The sequence below is a fragment of the Grampus griseus genome (assembly GCF_964374135.1).
Source record: "Grampus griseus genome assembly, chromosome: 10".
NCBI lineage: Eukaryota > Metazoa > Chordata > Mammalia > Artiodactyla > Delphinidae > Grampus > Grampus griseus.
In genome coordinates this window covers 58681429-58705019 of record NC_139004.1, presented here as the reverse complement: position 1 = coordinate 58705019, position 23591 = coordinate 58681429, and the positions used below count along the sequence as shown (strand labels likewise).

Sequence of the window (23591 nt, the reverse complement as noted above, 5' to 3'; positions counted from 1 at the left end):
GCAACACGTCTGGGGTGGCTGGAGGGGGCCCGCTGGCGGAGGCGGCGCAGAAAGAGGTAATGGAAGAGGTGAGATGAACATTTCCTTCCTGCTGTGCTGTCAATGGAGAATAATAGGAAGAAACTGGTCTGAGATTTTGACACAACATCTAATCAAAGTGACTAGACACAGGTGCTAACAGAACTTCTAAACTGTGGGACAAGTTTGTGATTTAGGAATTCCAACTTAAGACCCTGGAGATGGACCAGACTGACCCTCTTGTGGGCTCAGCCCAGAATCGGGTGAACTTTGCTCAAGGAATACAGAGAAATAGAAAGAAAGAGACAGCAAGTGAGACAGAGGCTGAGGCAGGGCCAACCCGGGGCTCTTTCATCTAAAAGCCACTTTGTCAAGTGCTGGCTGGGCTCCATCAGCAAATCAACTGGCCGCCTCTCAAGCTCCTGTTCTGTGTGGGTAGCACTGGATACTCTGTGTGCAGAGGAACAAGGCCCTTGACCTTGGAGAATTTGCAGAATGATGGAGAGACAGATGTGCCCCTGAATAATAATTCCCCTACACACTCGGGAAGCTCAGAGCAGGGCATCAGGGAGGCCTGGAGAGACTTGGGGAGGCTTCTGTGGGGAGACAGGCCTGGAGCTGGCTCATGGAGGACAGACTACAGGCAAAAGCTTGACAGATTCACAGTCCTTGACTGAAGAGAGAAGCAGATGTTTTGAAAATGTGATGCCACTTTTCACTGTAATTAGTAAATGTGCCCTGTGAGTTAGGAGTATGCCAGTATAGTAAAGATTTTAAGGTCCCTACCCTATAGTTTAAGGGCATTGTGTCCTGTGGGAGAGGCCTGTGTATCCTGGCTGAGTGGCTTCAGAGGCTGCGTCTACTCCCTTCCCAGGGAAGATAATCTTTGCACATCTTAAAGAGAGCAGAGAAGATGAGTTCAGAGCCCTCTCCCTGCAGCCCACATGGGAAAGTCCTGCTGCCCCCTGACTAGTTTCTCTTGCTGCAGTGCACTGCAGTCACTGTTTTGGCTGCCCTTGGAGCCAGTGGAAGACAGCTGGTAGCTCTCTCTTGGGTGGAGAGCAGTTCCTCTGTATGAATTTGAGTAAGTGTTGCCCAACTGTCTGCCACCCGGGCTTCTCAGCAACTGTCACTGCAGCAGAGCAGAGAAGGGGAAGTCAAGAACGAAAACCTCAGGGCATGAGGTTGGCCGGTGCAGCTATGGGCCGGGTCAGGATTGGGGTGGAGAGCAGGATGACAGACTGGAGAGGAATGGAAAGACCTGGGCCTACCTGGCCAGCCCTTCCTGGAACTCCCTGGCACTGGAGCCATGACTGACTTCCCCTGACTGGAACATGCCTGTTCCAGCAAAAAGCCCAGCTCTTGCTGGAAAGATGCCTCAGTGGGTTCCAGGGAAACATGACCACTCATGCAAAGACTCTGAGCTGCCCCCATAACCTGCCCTGCCCACCAGGGAGTGTTTGATGTGCTGTGGCTGGGAAGTCAAGTCAGCAGGAAGCAGATGGTTTGAGATATTTCAAAAGAGGATGAGACAATTTGAACAGCAAAAGAAATAATGATAATAATGAAATAAAATTAATACTCATGAGTCTATACTGATATAAATAAATAAATAGGAAGAAAGGCTAACTTTCTTACAGTAAAATTCCAATTAAAAAATATAGAAAGGGGCTTCCCTGGTGGCGCAGTGATTGAGAGTCCGCCTGCTGATGCAGGGGACACGGGTTTGTGCCCTGGTCCGGGAAGATCCCACATGCCTCGGAGCGGCTGGGCCCGTGAGCCATGGCCACTGAGCCTGCGCGTCTGGAGCCTGTTGCTCTGCAACGGGAGAGGCCACAGCAGTGAGAGGCCCGCGTACCGCAAAAAAAAAAAAAAAAAAAAAAAAAAAAAAATATATATATATATATATATATATATATATAGAAAGAATGATGGAAATAGAAAGTGACCATTTGGCAAACACCACAGTAATAATCGTTGTCAGAAAGCATCATCGGTAGATGCTAAAATTAGTGGTAAAAGTATGATAAGAAGCAGGATATTTGCATAGTTTCAAAGTACCTCCCCACAAGATGCTTATTACAAAGGAATAAATAGTAATTTCATGGTGGAAAAACCTGGCAGACACTACCTTACCAAGTGATCAAAGTTAACATTGCCAGTAATGAGCCATATTAAAATGAGGTACATCTGGTATCATGCGCTGAGAGGGACACATCACTTCTCTGGTGTTCCTGCCCAAAATGCATAGCCTCAATCTAATCATGAAGAAGCATCAGACCAAAATTTAGGGGCATTCTACAGTTCTCTTCAGAACTGTCAGGTCATGAAAGATAAAGCAAGACTGAGGAACTGTCTCAGAATGGAGAGACCAAGGAGACACAACAACAAAATGCAGGGTGGGGTTCTGCTTCAGATCCTGGACCAGAGAAGGGACATTAGTGGGACAATTGGTGACATTCGAATAAGGTCTGCAGATTAGTTAACTGTGTTGTGTCATGGTTCAGATCGTTGTATTGTGGTTTTGTAAGATGTTAACGGGAATTCTGTGCACAATTTTTTTCAAGTCTAAAAATTATTTTTAAATTAAAAAATTTTAAAAAGGGAGTGAGGAAGGAGCCCAGGTTCTAGAACTTAGTTGTTCCCCAAGATGGAAGCAGGACTCTTTGCCTTATTCTCCCTATTGGTAACCAGCATTTGGCCTGGAGAGACTTGGAGACCCACCCACTAGGAAGGTCCCCTGCTTCCCTCTGTGAGAGTGAGAACCCATCACAGGCTTGGCCTTCTGTGGCCTGTCGATGCCAGAGAAAGGCAAATGTCTGCCTTTGTCCACCTCTCTGGGGACCTTCAGTTCTCATGCCTGTCTGAGGGAGGCACCATCCCCACACCCCCAAAAGATCTGAAAACCACGGCTCAGAGAGGTGAAGCCACCATCTCTAGGTCACACAGCAGGTACATAGCCAGATTCAAGCCCAGCTCTGTGTAACCCAATTGCCAGTGTCTGTAACCACCTGACATTATTCTATTACTGCTCAGTTCAGGTAGGGGCAACGAGCATTCACCAAGCAACTACTGTGTGTCAGGCTGGCAGTGGGGCTGGAGGTGAAGGTGGCTGAGACATTGACCCTGGACCACAGGTGCCATCCTGGCGGAGAGGAACCCTCATACTGCCAAGCATATGGCAGGCAGTGTGTCGCACACACATATTCGTTCATTCAGTCTGCTCTTGCCTGGCCCTGGACTCAGGCTGGTGGGTCAAATATGGTCCTTGCCCTGGGAGCTCATGACCCAGTAGCGGAGCAGACAAGTGAACAGACAGCTAGCTATGCGGAGATTCATGCCATGATGGGAATGGCAGGGGGAGTAGGGAAAGGGAAAGAGGGAATATGGTCTAGAAAGTCTAGGAGATGAGAATATCCCTGACACTGTGGGTGGAACAGACACAGCACTGCTTGGAGGGAGTTAGGGTCAGAGAAGGAGGGTTGGGGGTGAATGAGGGAGTGGGTAGAATCCTGCTGGGGAGGTATCCAGGACCAATGAAGCTGGAGGCTGGGAAGGCCACCTAGATAGGGGACAGGGTAAGCGAAAGCCTGGAAGTCTGGACTGAGACAGTTCATGTTCTTGGCCCAGCTGCAGGGGAATCGTTCCAGAGAAGTATGGTTGGGGACACATGTTTTCCAAAGTAATTAGAACCTCTCTTTGGGGGAGATGTTCTTTCATGGGGGCAGTCATTTGAGCTTGACTCATCTTCAGTGAGGGAAACAGCTTGTGGCTGTGCAGCTGAGGTGGGTCTGGGGCAGGCGCAAAGAGGTACTTTGTTCCAGCCGGAAGGCAGGATGTGTGCAGGAAGCTGTCCAGGGAGGGGAAGAGCTTATGAAGGATCACTCCCTCTGCACTTCACTGAGGAAGAAGGACCCAGGCGCTACTGCTCTCCTCCTGGGTGCGAGGTGGACATCCCTAGGCAAGTGGAGCTGGCTCTGGTAGGTTTCTGAAACTCTCAGAATGGGGTGGGCCCTACACAGGGGCCACAGGTTGAGACAGGATCTAGTGGCCCGGAGAGTGTGGACTGTGTGGGGAGAGGCAGGTGCTAAGCGGGGTGAGTGTGGAGCTCTGTCTCTAGGGCAGCTGTTGGAGCAGTTGCCCCAGCAGCTGGGGAGTAAGGTGGTCTGCTGGCCCCTTGCCCCCTTGATTCCAGCTCAGAATCTGCTTCGTGGATTCTGGAAATCCCTGAGAGTTGCTACCGACATGGCTGGGTGACCTCAGGCATTCCCTTTCCTCTCTGAGCTGTACTGTGATGGGGACAGATGAGATGGCCTTTAAGGGTCCCCCTCCCAGGGCTGAGGTTCCCAGCACCCATCCACACTCACTCTTTATGCACCCCCATCCTCTCTTTTTACCCCCAACTCCTGCCAAGTTCTCAGTCCCTCCATCTGCCCCAAACAGTCCCAGGATCCCCTCTTATTCATCCCAGCTTGAGCCAAGTGTCATTTTAGGGTCTGGAGGGGAACCAATAGTTATGTGCTAGGCACTTATTTCATTATTATAAAAATGCCACCAGGAAGCATTTTATAGGTGAGAAAACTAAGGCTCAGAGAGGTTAAGTAATTTGCCCAGGGTTACTCAGCCATTAAGAACTGGACCAATCTATAGTCTATTCTTCCATGCTGCGCCATGCTGAGTGTACCACCCTCCCTGGGGGTGGTGGCGGTGGAGCGGGTATTTCATTTTGACCCCAGCATAATGCTGAAATGCAAACGCGAGGAGCTTGAGTAGCGAAATTTTGGGCAACAACGAGAGAGGCCCCAAAAAAGGCAAAAATAGTTCAGGAAAGATGTGAAAATCTTCAGCAGCAGCTCCTTGAAGAGTCGGGCTCTAAAATTGCTTAGTTTTTATTAATTGAAACAAACTTTGGGAGGAGGGGTTGCTCTTATGATTTCATCAATGTCACAAGCATCTCTGTTTCCTGGTAAGAGCCAGAAAACATAGAGTAGTGTGGGGTCCCGGGGAGTGGGTGGGCCTTACGGATCCCAGGGAGTAGGAGGCAGCATGTCCATCAGGAGGCTGCAAGGGGCCCCCTGCCTGGTGGCGACCGGACAAGGCCACTTTCTTCCAGCCAGGCTCTGTGACTCCACAAACCTAGGGAAGGTTAGTGCAGGAGATGGGGGCTCTGGGCATGAAAAAGGCAAGATACACCAATATGTTCCCAAGGGTTATTTTGGAGGGAGGTAAGATTATGGGGAGATTTTTAGCCTCTTTTCTATTTTTTTTCTTGTATTTTCACATTTTACGTTGAGCATATATTACTTTTGTAATCAGGAAAAATACATGTTAAAAAAGTAAAAAGGGGGCTTCCCTGGTGGTGCAGTGGTTGAGAGTCCGCCTGCCAGTGCAGGGGATACGGGTTCGTGCCCCGGTCTGGGAAGATCCCACATGCCACGGAGCGGCTGGGCCTGTGAGCCATGGCCGCTGAGCCTGTGCTCCGCAACGGGAGAGGACACAGCAGTGAGAGGCCCGCGTACCGCAAAAAAAAAAAAAAAGTAAAAAGGGAGAGTGTGTGCAGTGGTCCAGGACTCAGTGATCAGGGCTCTAGGGTCAGCTCTGCCTGGTTTGTGGTGAGGCCCTGAGCTTCCTGTGAAACCGGGGAGGGGACACCTGCTACTCTCCTCACAGGGAAGCCAGGAAGACTTGCAAGGACCAGGGTATAAAAGAGCCTCATGTAAATGTCAGGACTGGTTTGTATTGTTTGCATTGTGTTTTATCATCACAAGGAATCCAAATGCCATGCTTCCCAAGGGGGACGGTGCAGGGGGCAGATGTCAGTCCTGTGAGTCTGCGAGGGCTCACAGCAGCTCGCAGTGTGTGGTTCAAGGCTCCAGATCTAGAGCCGACTGGTGGGACTTGATTTCTAATCCTGCAGTACACTTGCTGTGTGTCCTTGGGCATGTTACTCCCCCTCTGTGAGCCTCAGTTCCTCACTTGTAAAATGGGAATAACAGTAGTGCTTGTCTCAAAAGGTCATTGTGAGAGCAGTAAGTACCTTAACACATATAAAGCTTGGCGGGCAAGTGGGGGAGCGGTGGGGGGAGGGACCACAACTCACTTGTTATTTTCTTTGAGAGGCAATGTAATTTAGTGTTTAAAAGCATGGACTCGGGGGAAGTCTCTGGCGGTCCAGTGGTTAAGACTCTGTGCTTTCACTGCTGAGGGCATGGTTTTAACTCCTGGTTAGGGAACTAAGCCATGCTGCATGGTGGAAAAAAGGAAATGGACTCTGGGTTATAGTTCCTGGTCTACTACTCACTTGCTCTTGGGCCAGTTCCCTAATCTCTGTGCCTCAGTGTTCTCAGCTAGAAAATGGGACTAATGATATGTTTAATTTCTATAAGGTAAATATGAGGATTAAATAATATATGTGAAGCTCCTTGTCCCTGCACCCAGCACACTGTCAGGGCTCCATGGTGTTAGCCATTATAATAACTGCACCACATTTAATCCCACGAAATCCTTTGCTGTAGTATTATTTATTTTATGATGAGAAAACAGCCTCGTGGAATTCAAGGGTTTAGGATGGAAGCCCTGACTTTGTCTTGGGGCTGCATGAAGGTTTAAGCCCAAGAGCATCCCAAACTGAGCAGTGGAGCAGAGACCCACCTCTGCCCCCTGAGTTGGTCATTCCTGAATTCTCTCCCTGCATGCCATTCCCATGGCCCTGGACCTCTTTCCTCCTGTCCTTGTGTGGCTCCCGTTCCTTTTCCTGTTTTCTATTCACATACCGTCAGTCCCACAACCAGCCTTCCATTCAAGCATCCTGAGCAATGGCAGCCTGGTCTCCTGTCACTCTCCATCTCTAGTCCCCAACCTTCACCCCTATCTTTTTTTTTTTTTTTTTTTTTTTTTTTTTTTGCTGTACGCGGGCCTCTCACTGTTGTGGCCTCTCCCATTGTGGAGCACAGGCTCCGGACACGCAGGCTCAGCGGCCATGGCTCACGGGCCCAGCCGCTCCGCGGCATGTGGGATCTTCCCGGACCGGGGCACGAACCCCTGTCCCCTGAATTGGCAGGTGGACTCTCAACCACTGCGCCACCTGGGAAGCCCTTCACCCCTATCTTTTAATGAGCTAGCCTAGACTCTGGGCCTAGGTTCAAATCCCAGCTCTGCTACTTACTAGCTATGTGCCCTTGGGCATGTTCCCTAGCCCCTCTATGACTCAGTTTCCTCACAGGTAAAATAGAGGTAATAACTATCCGCCTCAGAGTGTTATTGCAAAGATGAAATGAATTAATGCATGTAAGGTTCTGAGAACAGAGCCTGGCCCATAGGAAGTGCTATGTAAGTGGTGGGTATTGTTGTTGTTATTGTTATACATACAGTAGAGTTTAATATCTTGTGTTTTCCCAAACCCAGCAGGAAGAAAAGAGAGATCCCAATGCTGTTACCAGGTCCCCCACCTGTGCCCCAACAGAGCACTTTCCACAGCCCGACACTGTGGTCGGAGTGTCAGTCACTTCACAACTCCTGCCTCAACTTTTCCAGCCACAGCTGGGCCAGGAATACAGGATGGGAATGCTAGAATTATAGGCAGAGAGGGGGGCCCATCACTAGCTGAGCCAGGTTGGAGTCCAGGCCTTGGGACTCTGTCTCCACCCTAATCCTCCCAAAGCAGTCAGGGGAGCCTTCTGAGGGAGGGAGCAGGGGGTGGCCACAGGGAGGCTTGCGCCAGCTGGAAGTGGCCTTGAACTTGGCTCAAGTGGAAACAGTGGGGGCTCTGGGCCGGTCACACTCCATGGTCATGGGCTCCCAAGACTGCTGAGGCAGAGCTTGCCCAAGCTGAGGAAATAACTCACAGAAGGAGGGTCTTGGCTCAGCTGTGTGCAGGGCACCAGTGTGGGAGGGAGAAAATCAGGCCAGGGAAAAAGGAGGCGAGAGAAGAAGGGAGGGAGAGGGTGATTGTGCTGATTAATTGCATGGTCATTTGTTGAATGCCTCTCAGATGTCAGCCCTGTGCCGGGGAGTTCCAACGCCTGGGAATCCCCAGTCTAGCAGAGGAGGCAAGTGATCCTCAAAAGGTGACTCTGTTTCTGGGAGGTGGATTTGAGGCTGAGGAGTGACCTTTTTTTTTTTTTTGCGGTACGCGGGCCTCTCACTGTTGTGGCCTCTCCCGCTGCGGAGCACAGACTCCGGACGTGCAGGCCCAGCGGCCACGGCTCGCAGGCCTAGCCGCTCCGCGGCATGTGGGATCTTCCCAGACTGGGGCACGAACCCGTGTCCCCTGCATCGGCAGGCGGACTCTCAACCACTGCGCCACCAGGGAAGCCCAGGGAAGCCCAGGAGTGACCTTCTGTGAGTGCTTGGGGGGCTGGGGCAGGGGGTTCACCAGGCCAGTGGCCCAGGTAGCTTCCTGGGAGGGAAGGATTGAGATTGCATTTTAAAGGATATAAATCTTTTTCCAAGGAAGCCAGCAAAATTATCGTCCACTGAAAGTGATCTCAAATGTTATTCTTTGTTTTATATTACAAAAGCCGGTGTGGCCTCTTAGGGTCATGTTTGATCTTGTTTATTCACTGGTCTCAGCTGCACTGTGGGCAGCACACTCAACATGGGGGTGCTGTGGTCAACTGGGAGGGGACCTACACGTGACCCTGTCCTCAAGGCCTCTTGGCTGGGGAGGAGGGCAGCTGTGGGGTTGATGTGAAAGGTGTAAAAGGGAAGGTGGTGGGTGACAGCAAGACAGGCAGGTTTGGTCATGCTCCATGGGATCCTGATCGGAGGTATGCTGCTAAAGGTTTAACAGCCGATTCTCAGCAACGGTGGGTGAGGGAAGGGAAGCTCCCGTTTATAGCATTTGCCTTGGTGTAAATATTCCCACCGTGATCAGTTTCAGGCTACTGATTTATCACTGAATGTGGAATTGGTTAATCCCATGATGGCTTGTTGAATGCCTCCCGGATGTTGCATTACTGGCTCTCGCCAGCCGGTACGAGACAGCCTCAGCATATGGCTGACTTTGAGTCTTCTCTGCCACCCATTGATGAGGCCAGAAGTCCCACTATCAGAGGCTCATCCTTCAAATTCAAGTTTGGTTCATGTTGAAAAGGGGAGCTGGGGGAAAAGGGCCAGTTCTGTTACTGAGTCCAAGCTTGTACCGCTCCCCTGCACGACAGGGGACGAGGCGTTGGGCAAGGAATAGCGACTTTATTCAGAAAGCCAGCAGGCCGAGAAGATGGGGGACCCGTGTCCCAAAGAATCATCTTACCTGAGTTATTAGAATTCAGGCTTCTTTTCTACTAAAAGGGAAGCGGGGTGTGGCTGGTTGTTGCAGACCTCTTGGTACCAGCCAGCCCTCGGTGGGGATGTGATGATCCTTTGTTCCTGCAGCTGACCACGTGGGACTGATCAGATGTTCCTATAAACCTTCAACAGACAAATGTTATTTTTTGTTCTGCAAATTTTTATCTCTATGTGAATGAAAAGTGTTACACCTTTAATGGTCAAGCTTGGGAGGCAGAGTCTTGAGAAAGGGTTATTATGTATATTTCAGGCTGTAAGCATCATTCTTTTACTGTTGGATGAGACAAAGGTACAGAGCCTGCATGGCTAAGCCCAGGCAACAGAGCCAATGTGGAGTCAGGTTTGTTCTTCTCTGTTGCAGTTCTACCTTGTATTGTTAGGGCCATCCAATCCTGGGCCCATCATTTGCTGATCTTAAGCTGTGGGCAATTGGGCTTCACCTCTCCAAGCCTCAGTTTCCTTATCTGGAAAATGGGGATCATAATGGTACTGCTTATCAGAACTATGGTGAAGATTAAATGAGAAGGAGCTCAACTAACATAGCTACCTTCCTATCTAGATGGACACAGCAGTATCCTCTCTCTTATTGCCTTAACTTTGACTTCTCTGAGAGGCCTGGGGAGGGGAGGCCTGGATCCTCAGGAGAAGACATTAATCTCCAGCCAGATTCTTGCTAAGTTAAAGCTGGAGCCAGCCCAGGCCAGCAGCCTCAGGATGATGTTACTGCCCCAGAGACAAGCTGTAGTTTGCCCTTGTGCCCTTGGCTTCATTGTACGGGAAGCTCAGCTGACCTTGCCCTTGCTGTCCCTGCTCCTTTCAGCCTCCTCTCTATCTAGTTGTCCGGATTCCCCAGAGGTTCTACTCCAGAGCTTCATTCGGGATTGCCTTACTATCTGTGAAGATGTGAATAACTGACACTGCAATCCATTCCTCTCAAGGTGTTTCTGGGTAAGCCAAATAAATGAATTCCGGTATTAAGGAAAAGTGAAAAAACAAAAAAAGGGAAAACAGAACAGGGCTAGATGGACTATTAGGGGTGGGGTAACAGAGACCGGAAGGGCAGTCAAACATGGGGTTTGTGGCTCAGTGCAGCCGTACAGAGAGGACTCACTGTATGCTTTGCGCAAGTAGTTCTCTTTCTTTGAGTCTCTGTTTCCCCACCTGTAAGTTGGAGGAGGTGGACACCATGCACTCTCACTCCCTCAGTGTGAGATGCGGAGGGCACAAAGGGTCACAGGGAGTGACCCTATTGCCACTGTGTCAAATTACCACAAATTCAGTGGCTTAAGGCAACACAAATTTATTAGCTTAAAATTCTAGAGATCAAAAGTCTAAAATGGGTCAGCCCAGCTGCATTCCTTCCGGAGGCTCAGGGGAGGATTAGTTCCCTGCCTCTTCTAGCTTTTAGAGGCTGCCTGCATCCATTGTCCTGCAACCACATCCCTCTGACCTCTGTCTCCACCGTCACATTTCCTTCTCTGATTCAGATACTCCTGCCTCCCTTATAAAGGACCTTGTGAGTACAGTGGCCCCACCGGGATCATCCAGGGTACCCTCCCTAGCTCAGGATCCTTAATTACTTCTGTCAAGTCCCTTTTGATATGTAAGGTAACATATCCACAGGCTTCAGGGATTAGGATCTGGATATTTTGGGGAGGCTACTCTGTTGACCTGTAGGGAGACTACGTTTCCCAAGGAGGCTCCATAAAGCCTTGGGGGCATTAATGGTGGAATCTACCAAGGCTGGACCAGCCAATGAGGGCAAAACCTGGGCAAGCAAGACCTCCTGAGCTCAAATCACACTTCTCTCAGGTGGCCCCTTTTGAAAACTGCTAGACAGGGCAGAACAGAGGCCGAGAATGAGATGAGACCAGGGACAAGGCACTGTTTCTGAGTCTGAAGACCTGGGGCTCAGATGCGCTCAGCCAGTGACTTCCTGCGTGATTGTGGAGAAGTTACTTTGCTCCTGGGTTAAGTGGGGCTGACCGTTCCTTCCTGGTTTGCCTTCCAGGACTGCCAGAGTTGACATGAAAGTGCCTGGCCAATTGTCACGTGCATATGACACATGTTGGTTACTGTTGTCATCGTTGTTGGTATTATTGATGAAAGTGATGGGAGGGGCTGGTGGCCCCAGAGGTCCAGAGAATGTGGAAAGATTCCCAAGGTGAACGATCAGGAGGCCAAGGCCCCGAGAGGGAAAAGCACGGAGTGTTCCAGGTGAAGGGAGCCTTGTAAAGGTGACCTGGTCCAGCCCGGGGCCTGCTGACCCTGACTTCTGGCTTTGACCAAAGCAATTATCAGACTTGGTTGTTTGCTAAAGCAAAAGCCAGAGACTTTCAGAAGCCAGGTCAGGATCAAGGTCAGTGCTAACAGACTAGAAGAGCTGGTATTTAATTAGTGGTAACTCCTGACTAATAAGCCCTAATCAGGCCCAAGTGCAGAAGGGCACTCCCTCCTCCCAATGCCAGCAGCTCATGGACTCCCAAACCAGCCATGTGCTGGGGGTGGGGGTGGGTGCCTATACTGGTGCCCAGGAAAGAGGGGCTCAGGGACAGGAGAGCCCAGATGCACAGGAGGGGTGTGAAGGACGGAGAAAGGAAGGCACAGGGCCAAGTTCTCAAGGCCAGTCAGGAGCAGAGCCCAGCCCTAGTTAAAACCTCCCAGGCTGAGGTCTTGGGGTGGGGTTAGGACATCTGTGTTTCCCCAACATCTGGCCCAGAAGCCAGTTGACAGGAGCCCAAGGGTGGGGCAGAGGCTCAAGGAGTAGGAGGACTCCAGGGCTCTCCTGAGAGAGGTTCTGCCTCAGCAGAATTGCATATTTCCATCACAGGGTCACGGTGTCATGGATACTAGAAGGATCAGCTGAGGACCTGAGTCAACATTTCTTTCAAAATTCTACCTGGAAAAAAAAAACAGACTAAACTTCTACTGAGAGGGAAAGGACTGGGGAAAATGTTTGCAATATATATGTAAAAAGCTAAAATCCTTACTATATAAAACCTCTTATAAAATGAGAATCCCACCCATTAAAACAGTAAATCATGCACAGAAGACACACATACAAAATAATACATTCACTGTATTAAGAGTTCAACCTCATTTGAATCAAGGAGTAAAAACTAAAATACAGAGGCACAAGGTGGAGTTGGTTTGTATTTCTGGGTTTGTGGCCCATTATCATCACCAGCCAACAGGTCTTATTCTGGTGGCTGTGCATGATTGCCTGCTCGGGCCACAAATTCTTTTTTTTATCTCTTTCCTCTCTCCTCCCCAAACCCTCTTCCCCATTGGTGAACAATCTAGTGGGCTGAACATGAAATCTCTCTCCTTTTAGAACACAGAACAGGATTGAGCATAATCCTTGGTTCATGACACGTTTCTCACTGGTTCATGTGAGGCTCTCTTTTTAAAATTATGTTTAATAATACAATTAAAACCTGGGAAACTGCTGCCCAGAGAGAACTTGACCATGGACAGTGACCTGCCCCATCCCATGTCTCTGGCTTCTCCTGCCCAGGCAGCCACCATCTTCAGTCTTGTGCCTATCTTTCCCCTGTCTTTTATCTCTTTGAGCTCCTTCACAGCATATATTCATATACTTCCTGAGGTGGTGGTTGTTTTTTTATATATATATATATATATATATATATATATATATATATATATATATATATGTTTCATTTGTCTTAATTTTATTAAAAAGAGTATCATGTAAATATTTTTATCATGTATGTATTTTTATGGAACCTGGAGATAGCAGTAAAGAGGTAGAGACACACAGGGTGATGATGAGGGTTGGGGGGAAGGGGTCTGTGATGTCTCCCACGTTTCAGTCTTAGGTGACCGAATAGCTGGTGGAGCTCTTCAGTTAGATAGACAAGGGAGAGGAGAAGAGGCTGGTTTGGAAGATGATGAACTCAGCTCTGGGCAAAGCAATAATTTAAGCAAATGTTTATTGAGTGCCTCCTATGTTCTGGGCATTCTTCATAGAGCTCGAAATGCTCTGCCTGAATTATAACATTTAAGCCTCACAAGAACCCCACGGAAAGGCACTATAATTAATATCATGTTAAAGATGGGGAAACTGAGGGATTAGTAGGTTTAGTTCTGAGTCTGTCGACATGCTGGTTCACACCTTTCTGCTGCAAACCTAGAAATAGTGGATAAAATATTTTTAAAATATTAAATATTTATAAATGAAGATATTGACATAAAACTAAATATGTATAAATAAAATATTTTTAAAATAACCAAAGGAAGGGAAATCCTCAAGTGAGAGAAGTAAAGAGAGTTCAAAGCCAGAGTAGGCACACTAGGTATTTATAGAAAAAGCAAGCCCCACTGAAGAGAAGCTCTCATTAAAAAGAAAAAATTATAAGCCACACAAAGAAGAATAATTTCAAGCCACACGTGAGGAAGAGTATGTACACAATAAATAAGTGAATTGGTCTCCCTAAATAATAAAGAAAAACATGAAAGACATTATCAGTCTTTATAAATGATGAGGGGGAAAATAAGAGAAACCATCATGAAAGAAGTGAGTACTGGGTTTCCCTGGTGGTGCAGTGGTTGAGAGTCCGCCTGCCGATGCAGGGGACACGGGTTTGTGCCCCGGTCCGGGAAGATCCCACATGCCGCGGAGCGGCTGGGCCCGTGAGCCATGGCCGCTGAGCCTGCGCGTCCGGAGCCTGTGCCCCGCAACGGAAGAGGCCACAACAGTGAGAGGCCCGCGTACCAAAAAATAAAAATAAAAAAAAAGAAGTGAGTACTGTGAGAACATCTGAGGTTAAGTCAGCTACCCAAGGTGACATAACTATTCAGTGGTAGCCTTGGGCTCCTCATCCTTGTTCCCGTACTTGCTAGCCTATGGGTTACTGGCGTGAATGTGAAGAGTCTATTGGATACCCCAGAGCACTGGCTAAAGTGGGTTTGGAGAGAGGGTGGATTTGTCTCCTGTTGCTCACACTGCTCTCTGGCCCACAGAGCTCCAGCACTGGATGTGTCCTCCCGCCATGGCCGCCACCGCCTCTCCTCTGCCACCCAGCACCAAGGTGGCCAGTTCTGAGAACAGCAGCTCCTTCTATGACTATGAGTACTTCCTGGGCGACGTGGCCTTCATGCTCTGCAGGAAGGACGAGGTGCTGTCGTTTGGCAGAGTCTTTCTGCCACTCTTCTATGGCCTGATCTTTGTGCTGGGCCTGAGCGGGAACCTCCTTCTCCTAGTGGTCTTGCTCCGGTATGTGCCTCGAAGGCGGATGACCGAGATCTATCTGCTGAACCTGGCCATCTCCAACCTCCTGTTTCTGGTGACGCTGCCCTTTTGGGGCATCTCTGTGGCCTGGCATTGGGTCTTTGGGAGTTTCTTATGCAAGGTGGTGAGCACCCTCTACACCATTAACTTCTACAGCGGCATCTTCTTCATTAGCTGCATGAGCCTCGACAAGTACCTGGAGATTGTTCACGCTCAGCCCCACCACCGGCTGAGGACCCGGGCCAAGAGCCTGCTCCTCGCAGCTGTCGTGTGGGCTGTGGCCCTGGCTGTCTCCATCCCCGACATGGTCTTTGTGAGGACGCAGGAAAACGCCCCAGGCGTGTGGGACTGCTTTGCGGATTTTGGGGGGCACGGGACCATCTGGAAGCTCTTCCTCCGCTTCCAGCAGAACCTCCTGGGGTTTCTCCTCCCCCTGCTTGCCATGATCTTCTTCTATTCCCGCATTGGCTCCGTCTTGGCCAGGCTGAGGCCCCCAGGCCAGAGCCGGGCTCTGAGGATGGCCATAGGCCTGGTGGTGGCCTTCTTTGTGCTGTGGTTCCCGTACAACGTCACCTTGTTTCTGCACTCGCTGCTGGACCTGCAAGTCTTTGGGGACTGCAAGGTCAGCCAGCACCTGGACTATGCGCTGCAGGTGACAGAGAGCATCGCCTTCCTCCACTGCTGCTTCACCCCCGTCCTCTATGCGTTTTCCAGCCGCCGCTTCCGCCAGTACCTCAAGGCTTTCCTGGCCACTGTGCTCAGACGACACCAGGCTCCTTACCTTGCCCAGACCCCACCGTCCAGCTATTCTGAGAGTAGTAGGCTCAGTGGCCAAGAAGATATAACTGGCATGAATGACCTCGGGGAGAGGCAGGCTGAGGACTCCCCCAACAAGGGGGACACAAGGAAAAATTCAGCCTGAGTGGCCACACCACAGTCCATGAGAGCAGATGGGACCCAGCTCAGCTGTGCGTCCACCAAAGTCCTCCCTTCAGAGGTCTCAGTGACCATGTTGCTAAACCAGTCAGTTCTTGGTCCTCAGCCATCAGCAGCGTTCACTGTCTCCTGTCTTCTCCCTCCTCTTTCTCCACTGCCTTCCAGGACTCCATACTCGCTGGCCTGAATGGCTGCCGTAGTTTTCCAGCTGACCTCTGTGCTTCCTATCCTCGTGCTCTCATCCAATCTACACCCAGCAACCAGAGTAACCACAACACCCTCAGCCATCTCTCCCATCCCCCTCAGAGTAGCCCGAGGCCTGCCACCCACCAGACTTCCGCCTTCCCTGTGGCTCAGCTGGGGGAATATTACTGCAAGACTGTTTGCTATCACAGCCTTGAAGGTGGATCCAGGGTCTGGCAGTCAGGAGGGGCTGGAGGTGCTCCACACATGGGAGTCTGCGGGTGGGAGGCAGAGTGAACACGTGTTCCTGGTGGTCCAGGAGCATCTGCCTCCCTCTGCCTCCCACGCCCCCTCTCAGGAGGCCTCAGGGCTCCCTAGACCCTGCACTATCAAGTCCAGAACGTTTGTCCAATTTAAGCCTGGAGCTTTCACAATTAGAATCCCATACACCGTTTCACGCTTGTACTCCTTCACCTCCCTTTTCATTTCCTGGTTGCCACGCCCATTGTTCTTTCCTGCAGGTTCCAGTCTTTGCTTTTGCGCTTTCTGGCTCCCTTATGGAACAGGGATCATTTTCCAGCCAGGTATCCCCTCACCCTTGTCGTGTAACTGAATCCTACTTGCTCTGGGAAACCACTCCGGGGTCACTCTGCCCTGTGCTTAGGGTGGAGGTTGGGTAGAGCATGGGTCTTTGATCAGTGATGACCTTATGTTTCCCTGGCACAGTGATTCATTTATGGATGGACACATGACCCAGGCAGAGCTTGTGAAATGTTACGTGACTAGAGCATGCTAGAACAGAGGCATGAAACTGAAGCCAAGGGGATGTGAGGTCTGGAGCTGCTCCTTCATTGGCTCGAACTTCAGAAGGTGAGGTGACAGCAGTGAGTGAGCAGATCCTGGGGGCAGCGCTCGAGCCCTAGAATCAAGGCACGGCTGAAGCTCATCCCAAGCCTGGACTTGACAGTGACACGAACCAATAAATTCTTTTCCAGTTTGGGGTGGTGGTGTTTTGTTACTTGCGATCTAAGGATTCCTGACGGATATGCCCTGCCTGGGTGCTTCATGTCTCCCACGGTCAGCATCCTTCCTGCCCGCTGACACGTCCACTGAGAAGCCTTTCACCAGGGAGCCCCTGGCCTACAGTGCCATCTCTCTTTCCTGAGCTTCTGAAGCATCACTGCTTTCTCCTACCTCCCAGAGCCACGTGGCACAACCTGCCATGTCCTGCCGTGTCTGTCCTGCAAAACCCAGCACAGAGCCTGGCAGACAGTAGTGCTCAGAGGGAAACCTTTAGATGGATAGATGGAGACCAGGAGGACATATGGCTGGATGAACGTAAGCTCCGGGGAACAGGGACTCTGCCTGGTGTAAAATCTGCGTCCCCCGTGCTTCAGTCAGTGCTGGGAATGTAGCAGGTGCTCACTACCTTTTTTTTTTTTTTTTTTTTTTGAATGAATAGCTGGATGGATAGAGAATTGAGCAGGTGGTCAGTATCCTGCCCACTCTTTCTTCTCTTCCCCTGAGCTTGGATGGTCTGGTCACAGCACATGTGTCATGAGCAGGGCTGTCCCTGGATGTTGCCTGAGTTGACCTGGCTGATTTTTCCCACTGTGTCTCAGCTCTGGTGCCTCTGGTTCTCTCTCCCCAACGCCCCAGATTCCCCACTGTCAGGAAGGACTGTGAGCCCACTCAGTCCCCTGGGAAATGAAGATCCTCTGGATATGAAGGTGGTGGTTTGTTTGAGGATGTGGTGGTGATGTTCTATTTTAGAGCTCTTGAAATCTTGCCCGACAGGGGACCTCAGTCCTGCCCACATGGCAGCCTGACTGGTGAGATACAGCCTGAGCCGTACTGGTAGGATCTAGGTTCCCAGAGTCTCTGACTTGGGTGCCCGTGACACACAGATGGGATGGGACAAGGTATGCCAGGCAAGGGACACCCAGCAGGGCTTGTCACCAGCATTGGTGGATTTGCGTGTGTGCACGTGGGTGGTCTGTGTGCGTGTGTCTGTGTTGCTGTTGGGGCCGTGTGGAGCACATATGGCTGTGTATATGGATCTAGCGTGAATGTGTCGCTGTGTCCACGTGCGTCTGAGTATGTGCCCGTGGGTTTTCCGTGTGTTCCTATGTGCCTTTCTCCGGCTGCGTAAATGTGGGTGTGTGCTCTCTGTAAATAACAGGTGTATAAGATGTAGTGCCCTGAAGCCTGTGCCTAAAGGGGAGGAGAAGGCCTGGCTATAGGTGGCCCATTGGTCCCTCCCACTGTCCAGTTGCCATACACCGCAGCTGACCACGGTGAGGGCTCTGAGTGCAGTTTGCGAGAAGGCTCGCTGGCACTGGTCAGGGAGTGAATTGGAGGTTGGCTCTCATACACAGGTCAGGATGGAGAGGGCCGGGACAGTGCCCTCTCCATCCTGACCTGCCTTCCCAGCCTGGACCTTGGTTCCTCCTGCCACTCTCTGTCCACCCCGAGGCTTGGCTTCCCGTCTGCACTGCCCAACATACCTGTATTTCCTACCTGAGGTCTGAGGAAAGCCCCCAGGATTCTCTTGGCTCTCAGGCTCTGAGGCAAGGGAGACTCTCCCGCCTGGCTGAGCCAGGGAGAAGGGTGGGCATGGCTCTGCTTGGGAACAGGACTGCCCACCCTCCACCTTGTGAAGTGTGGTGTGAGCGTTCACAGCAGTTACTGCCTATAGAAAAATATCCCTTTATTTTCCTAGGGGCCTGCAATTCCACCACCGGCACGTCATTCCTGATCTTGCTTTGTTATAAGCTGTCCTCAGAGAGGATACACAGAGGGAGAGAAAATTTGGTGCAGAAATGAGGGCTTCGCAGACAGAACTGCTGGGTGAGGACAGGCAGCGACTAGATGCGTCCTTGTGGGTCTCAGTCTTTTCACTGCCCCCTCTGCCGGGGCAGGAAGGGTGCCCTTGTGGAGCGTGTGTCCAGCAGTCCCCAGGCCAGGGGGAATACAACTACAGGTGCCACGGGCCCCTCCCCTGCCAGCAGGTGGGCATGGGCCTCCACGTGCACAGGCTAATCCTGGCTGCTCGCCACTTCCTGGGGGGAGGGGCTGTTGTTATGGTGGGCATCCCTGACTGTGGGATGGTACACTCGTCTTCACCTCACACCTGACCCCCCCTGAGGCTTCCCTCGGTCCCAGGCAGACCCTCAAACCGATCACAGGATCCATGATGTTCCTGGGACATCTGCACGTGGTCACTCTCAGCTGAGGCCTCTTTGTCCTGACTTAGTGGGCTTGGGCCCACAGCCCCGTCCCAACCTGTCCACAGGCCTGGCTCCTGGTCCACAGTCCTCTGGGTGTGTGGAAAATGAAGGGATGCAGCACCCAGGTCCGGGCAGGGCCAAGGAGGTGTAGGGAAGCCCTGTGTCTTTATCCCTGTTCCCTCACCTGCTCTGGCATAGGGCCTGGCTGCGTGGAGGAGGTTGCTGGTAAGCTACCCAGAGACACCTCCTGGCCTCCAAGGCCCCTTCTCCCTCTCCTGTGTGCCCCATGGGGCTCTTCTCCTTGCACCCCTGGCCCTTGTGGAAGGGGGTCAGATGCCTGGCTTCTCCTAGCCAGTCAGAGCTCTATCAGGCTCCAGGCAGATGTCACCATTTGGGGGCAGCTAGACCCAGAAGAAGGCAGGCCCCAGCCCAGAGTCACCCAGCTAGTGAGGACAGACTCCTGTCCCCGGCCCGGCCCCTGCCCACTCTTAACAGCCTGTTATCCTGGCCAAACTCGGGGCAAAACAGGCAACCTTAAGACAAAGGAAGAGGCCAGTCAGAGGTGTAGGGTTGGGGTAGCAGAGAGAAGCCCCCTGGGTGGTCCCTGCAGGGGGTCCATGCTGCCTGGGCCTCCCTTCTCCAGGACCCTCTATCAGCTCCCACAGTCACTACCCTTCCTGTCCCAGCCCCAGCCAGGGCCCTGCCGTCAGCCCGCTGCAGCTCTGGCAGTAGCACCCTCTCACTCTCTCCCAGCCCTGGTAAGCACGCCTGGCAACAGGGATTGTCTCCATTTCACAGGCCGAAAAGCTGAGTGAAGGTGGGAGGGAAGGAAATTATTTGAGGACATGAAGTAAATTAGCCGAGTCTGGAAGTCATGTTTCTGTAATTTAATCTACATTTAGGGAATTGGGGTCAGAGATGAAGGAATAAGATACCAAGCCCTATGGGTTCCAGTCTGGAGCAGGGGGCAGGAGGCAGAAACCAGGACACGGAAAGCAATGACATAACAGATGTGCTGTGATACACTCGGTGGCAGGGGAGATCCAGGGGGTGGAGACCATTTCTGGTCAGAGGATGGGATGGGCGAGGTTCAAGAAGGCTTCCGGGAGTAGCTCGCACCAGGGTTAACAGTGAAAGCGAGCCCTGTACTTTACGGACAGTTCCATTGGAGAAAGTTGCCAGAGTTGAATTGCACTGGATTGAAAATTTGGGGACCAACTGTGGCAAAACTTAAATGTCAGGTGTGTGGAGGTGATGGGGAGCCAGAAAAGTAAAAGGGGGACACCCAGAGGTGCTTTTGGAAAAAAAAGTCTCTGGCAGCAGGGTAAATGGAGGGCCCACAGGCCCCACGTGGAGAGAAATGTCGAGTTCTGAGCTCTGAGAAGGGCAGCGGGGGATGCGGGGGGAAGCGGGGGGACAAGGTCCAGTGGCACCACAGGGGTCAGGCTGACAGAACTCTCTCCCTATGGGGGAGAGAAAGGGAGGAGCCAGTGTGTCTCCTCTGTATCTGCCTCGGGGGAAGGGGTGGATGGTGGTGTCCCGCGCAAAGAGAGGCAGGGAAATCGGGAGAAGCAGGTGGTTCAGGGCAGAGGCTGGGGGGACAGATGCTGAGTTCTGCGTGGGCCGAACTGAGTCAGAGGTGCTGTGAGACCCCTGTGGGGAGATTGGGGGTCTGGAGGTAGCAGAGAGCTCTGAGCCCAGCGATGGTTGTGGAAACCAAGTGAGGGGTTGAGATCACCCCAAGGTAGGGGTGCAGAGGGGAGAGGGGGGCACGGAGGAGGGACCCTGAACAACTCCTATGTGAAAGGCAGCCCTTCTCTAGAGCTGCTCTATCCAATACAGAAGCCACTAGCCCCACGTAGCTATTGAGCACTTAGGATGGGGCTAGTCTGAACTGAGATGTGCTCAGTATCAAGGGTTAAAAAGTACATATCAGATTTTGAAGGGAAAAAGAGATGTAAAAATATTTCATTAATACCTTTATATTGACTCCCTGTTGAAATGCTAATATTTTAGATATATCAGGTCGAGTAAAATATAGTATAAAAATGAATTTCACCTCTTTCTTTTTACTTTAAAAAAAATGTGTCAACTAGGAAATTAAGAATTATGCGCGTGGCTTGCCTCATACTGCTATAGGATGACACTGTTCTAAACCCTGAATTCCACAGGATGTGGAATAAGTGTTGAGGAAAAACAACAAAAGCAGAGTGGGAGGGTGGAGACTAACGTTTGCAAGATGCTGCATTGCCCACCGTAACCAGTGTCTATACTGCAGGACTTGTCAAGGCATGTATTAGCCCCCAAACTGAGTTGCCCACAGATATTTCCCCTTCCCTGGACTTCCTGTGAGAGGCAGTTTCTGCAGAATCCACTGTGAGAGACAGTGTTTTAAAGAGAGAAGAAGAAGCCTGTGAGGCGCCTAGAAGGAGGCCAAAGAGCAGAGAGGGCAAGCAGGTCAGAGGAAGGGCTGGTCTGGGGCTTCAGAGGGCTGAGCGGAGCTGGAGACCCCAAGGGAAGCCCCTAGCCAGGCTTGCGGCCACCTGGGCAGAGCTCACTCCACAGGCGCAGGCGGTAGCGGAATCGCACCTCGTGGCTGGGCTGTGTGGTGCCAAAGCCCCAGCGCTGGGGGTCCACGGGTGGCACAGGTGTGTCAGGGTCCACCAGCTCCAGGTCAAAGTGTGTGACCACGAGCAGGACAAAGAGCTTCATCTCGCTGAGGGCCAAGAACCTCCCAGGGCAGATGGAGACACCCGAGCCCCATGGCATGGTGTAGTGGTGGATCTTCTTGCCTGCCTTGTAGAAGTCTACTTTTCGGCTGCCGCTGGGGGTGAGGAAGCGATCGTACTTGAAGGTGGTGGGCTCCGAGTGGATGTCGGGGTCCATGTGCACTGAGAGATAAGGGAAGAGGGCCAGGATGTCTCCATTGCGGAGCAGGTACTCCTGCCCATTGGCCATCTTCAGGCTGTGGTCACTGTGCACCACCCTGAGGAGGGTCGGCGCGGCCCTCAGCCGCAGTGTCTCCTCCATCACGCTGTCCAGCACTGGCATGCGGTGCAGGGCACCGACATTAAAGTTGAAGGACTGCTTGGCCTCCAGCCTGGCCTCTCCCAGGACCTGGGTGGCCTCCTCCCTCACAGCCCGCATGGCTTCTGGATGCTTCAGGAGGAACAGGAGGACCCAGAAAGAGGTAGGCCCTGTGTTACCCTGGGAGGCCCAGAGCATCATGAAGTTGAACTTGTCCTGCATGGCTGGGGCGACTCCCTGCTCCCTCAGAAACTGAAGCATATAGGTGATCCAGTTGCTTATGCCGTACTTCTCCATGTTGTGTTCCACAGAGAGCGTCTTATGGAAGAGACGCTGGAGCCGGCCCACTTCCAGCCACTCCCGGGGTCCCAGTAGGGAGTAGACAAACCTGGGGAACAGGCGGTCGAACTTGCGGAACTGCACGAATAATTCCTCTGCCTGTAGCAGGTCCTGTTCCTTGTCCTTTGTGTAGCCAAACAAGCCCAGGTAGCCGGCCTTGAACAAGATGTTGTAGCAGAAGTGAAAGAGGCCATCCTCACGCCAGCTACTGGCATCCAGACTGGGGCCCGTGGGCCCCAGCATAACCAAGGACAGGCTGTCCAGCATGGCTTTGTTGAGCTCCTCCAAGCCATTCCCCATGAGGTGCTTGGTGCTGGCTGAGTGTATCATCTGGTAGTCTTCCTGCAAGGAGCGGTATCCAAATACCTTTAGCACCAGGCTTTCCGCATACTCCACAAAGTCTAGTCTTCGCTGCGTATCCTTGAGGATGGGGCCAAAGGAGAGAGGGTCCATGACAAAGGTGAAGTACTGGCCCCCTAGCTGCACCGTGAATATGTCCCCGTGTTTAGCCCGCATGTGCTTCAGAAATTCAAACATATTCTTCCGGAAAGCTAAAGCATGGCCCAGCCAGGGCACGGAGCCCTTATCCAGAGGAGGCTCCTTGGGTCTCTGTTGCCGGAGCAGCTCCTGCAGGCACAGGTACCCCACAGTGGCCACAATCAGAGCTCCCAGCACCAGACCCCAGAGCACCATGGCTGTGCTCTTCCAGGTTGAGCTCTGGACACGTTGTTCTCTGGGTGCCAGAGAGTTTGGGAAGTCTTGACAAGTTGAGGGTAGAAAAATCTGTCCACTTGGACCTTGCCTGGTGACTGCAAGTTACAGTAAATAACCCTGGCGAGACAGTACCTGGGAGCAAAACGTTCCCCTGGATTTTGTTAGGACCTTGTCATGTGGGAGGAGGAGGCGGGACTAGGAAAAAGCCCAGAAGGAAACCTCTAGCTATGGTCACAGCCCCCTCACCAGCTTCAGGCTTTGTTCTGACCTTTTCAGACCCAGCTCCAGCAGCTTCTCTGCCAAGCCTTCCTTGACTCCATCCTCACCCCCGTGACTTACTGATTATTCACTCCTTTATTTACTCATGAATTCATGTATTCATTAATTTGCTAGTTCATTCAGCAGAAATGCACCGAGCACTTACTAAGTTTCACATCCACCCCTTCCTTATCTTTAAAAGACCCACAGAACCTCCCAGACAGAGGACCCTTCAAGCACAGGCTCAGACTTCAGTCTCCAAGCCTCTCGCCAACTGGCTTGCATACTTCTCTAGCAAGAAATACAGAGTGGGGGGCTTCCCTGCTGGCACAGTGGTTGGGAGTCCG

At 51.6% G+C, this 23591-nt stretch overlaps 2 protein-coding genes across 3 annotated transcripts; one reads left to right on the top strand and one right to left on the bottom strand.

Moving 5' to 3' along the window:
• Positions 1 to 3913: 3913 nt before the first annotated feature.
• ACKR2 (atypical chemokine receptor 2) lies at positions 3914 to 16647 on the top strand. The gene is made up of 2 exons (XM_082662832.1): positions 3914 to 3998; positions 14290 to 16647. Exon 2 carries the CDS (start codon positions 14304 to 14306, stop codon positions 15477 to 15479), a length of 1176 nt encoding a protein of 391 aa, XP_082518958.1. The 5' UTR covers positions 3914 to 3998; positions 14290 to 14303; the 3' UTR covers positions 15480 to 16647.
• CYP8B1 (cytochrome P450 family 8 subfamily B member 1) lies at positions 13334 to 23102 on the bottom strand. Of its 2 annotated transcripts, XM_082662830.1 has the most exons (2): positions 21496 to 23102; positions 13334 to 13456 (listed from the first exon to the last, which is right to left on the bottom strand). In XM_082662830.1, the coding sequence occupies exons 1-2, from the start codon at positions 22963 to 22965 to the stop codon at positions 13436 to 13438; spliced, it is 1491 nt and encodes a 496-aa protein (XP_082518956.1). In that variant the 5' UTR covers positions 22966 to 23102; the 3' UTR covers positions 13334 to 13435. The 2 variants fall into 2 exon arrangements, with proteins under 2 accessions (XP_082518956.1, XP_082518955.1); XM_082662829.1 differs by lacking the exon at positions 13334 to 13456 and having other exon boundaries at positions 19779 to 23102.
• Positions 23103 to 23591: the final 489 nt, after the last annotated feature.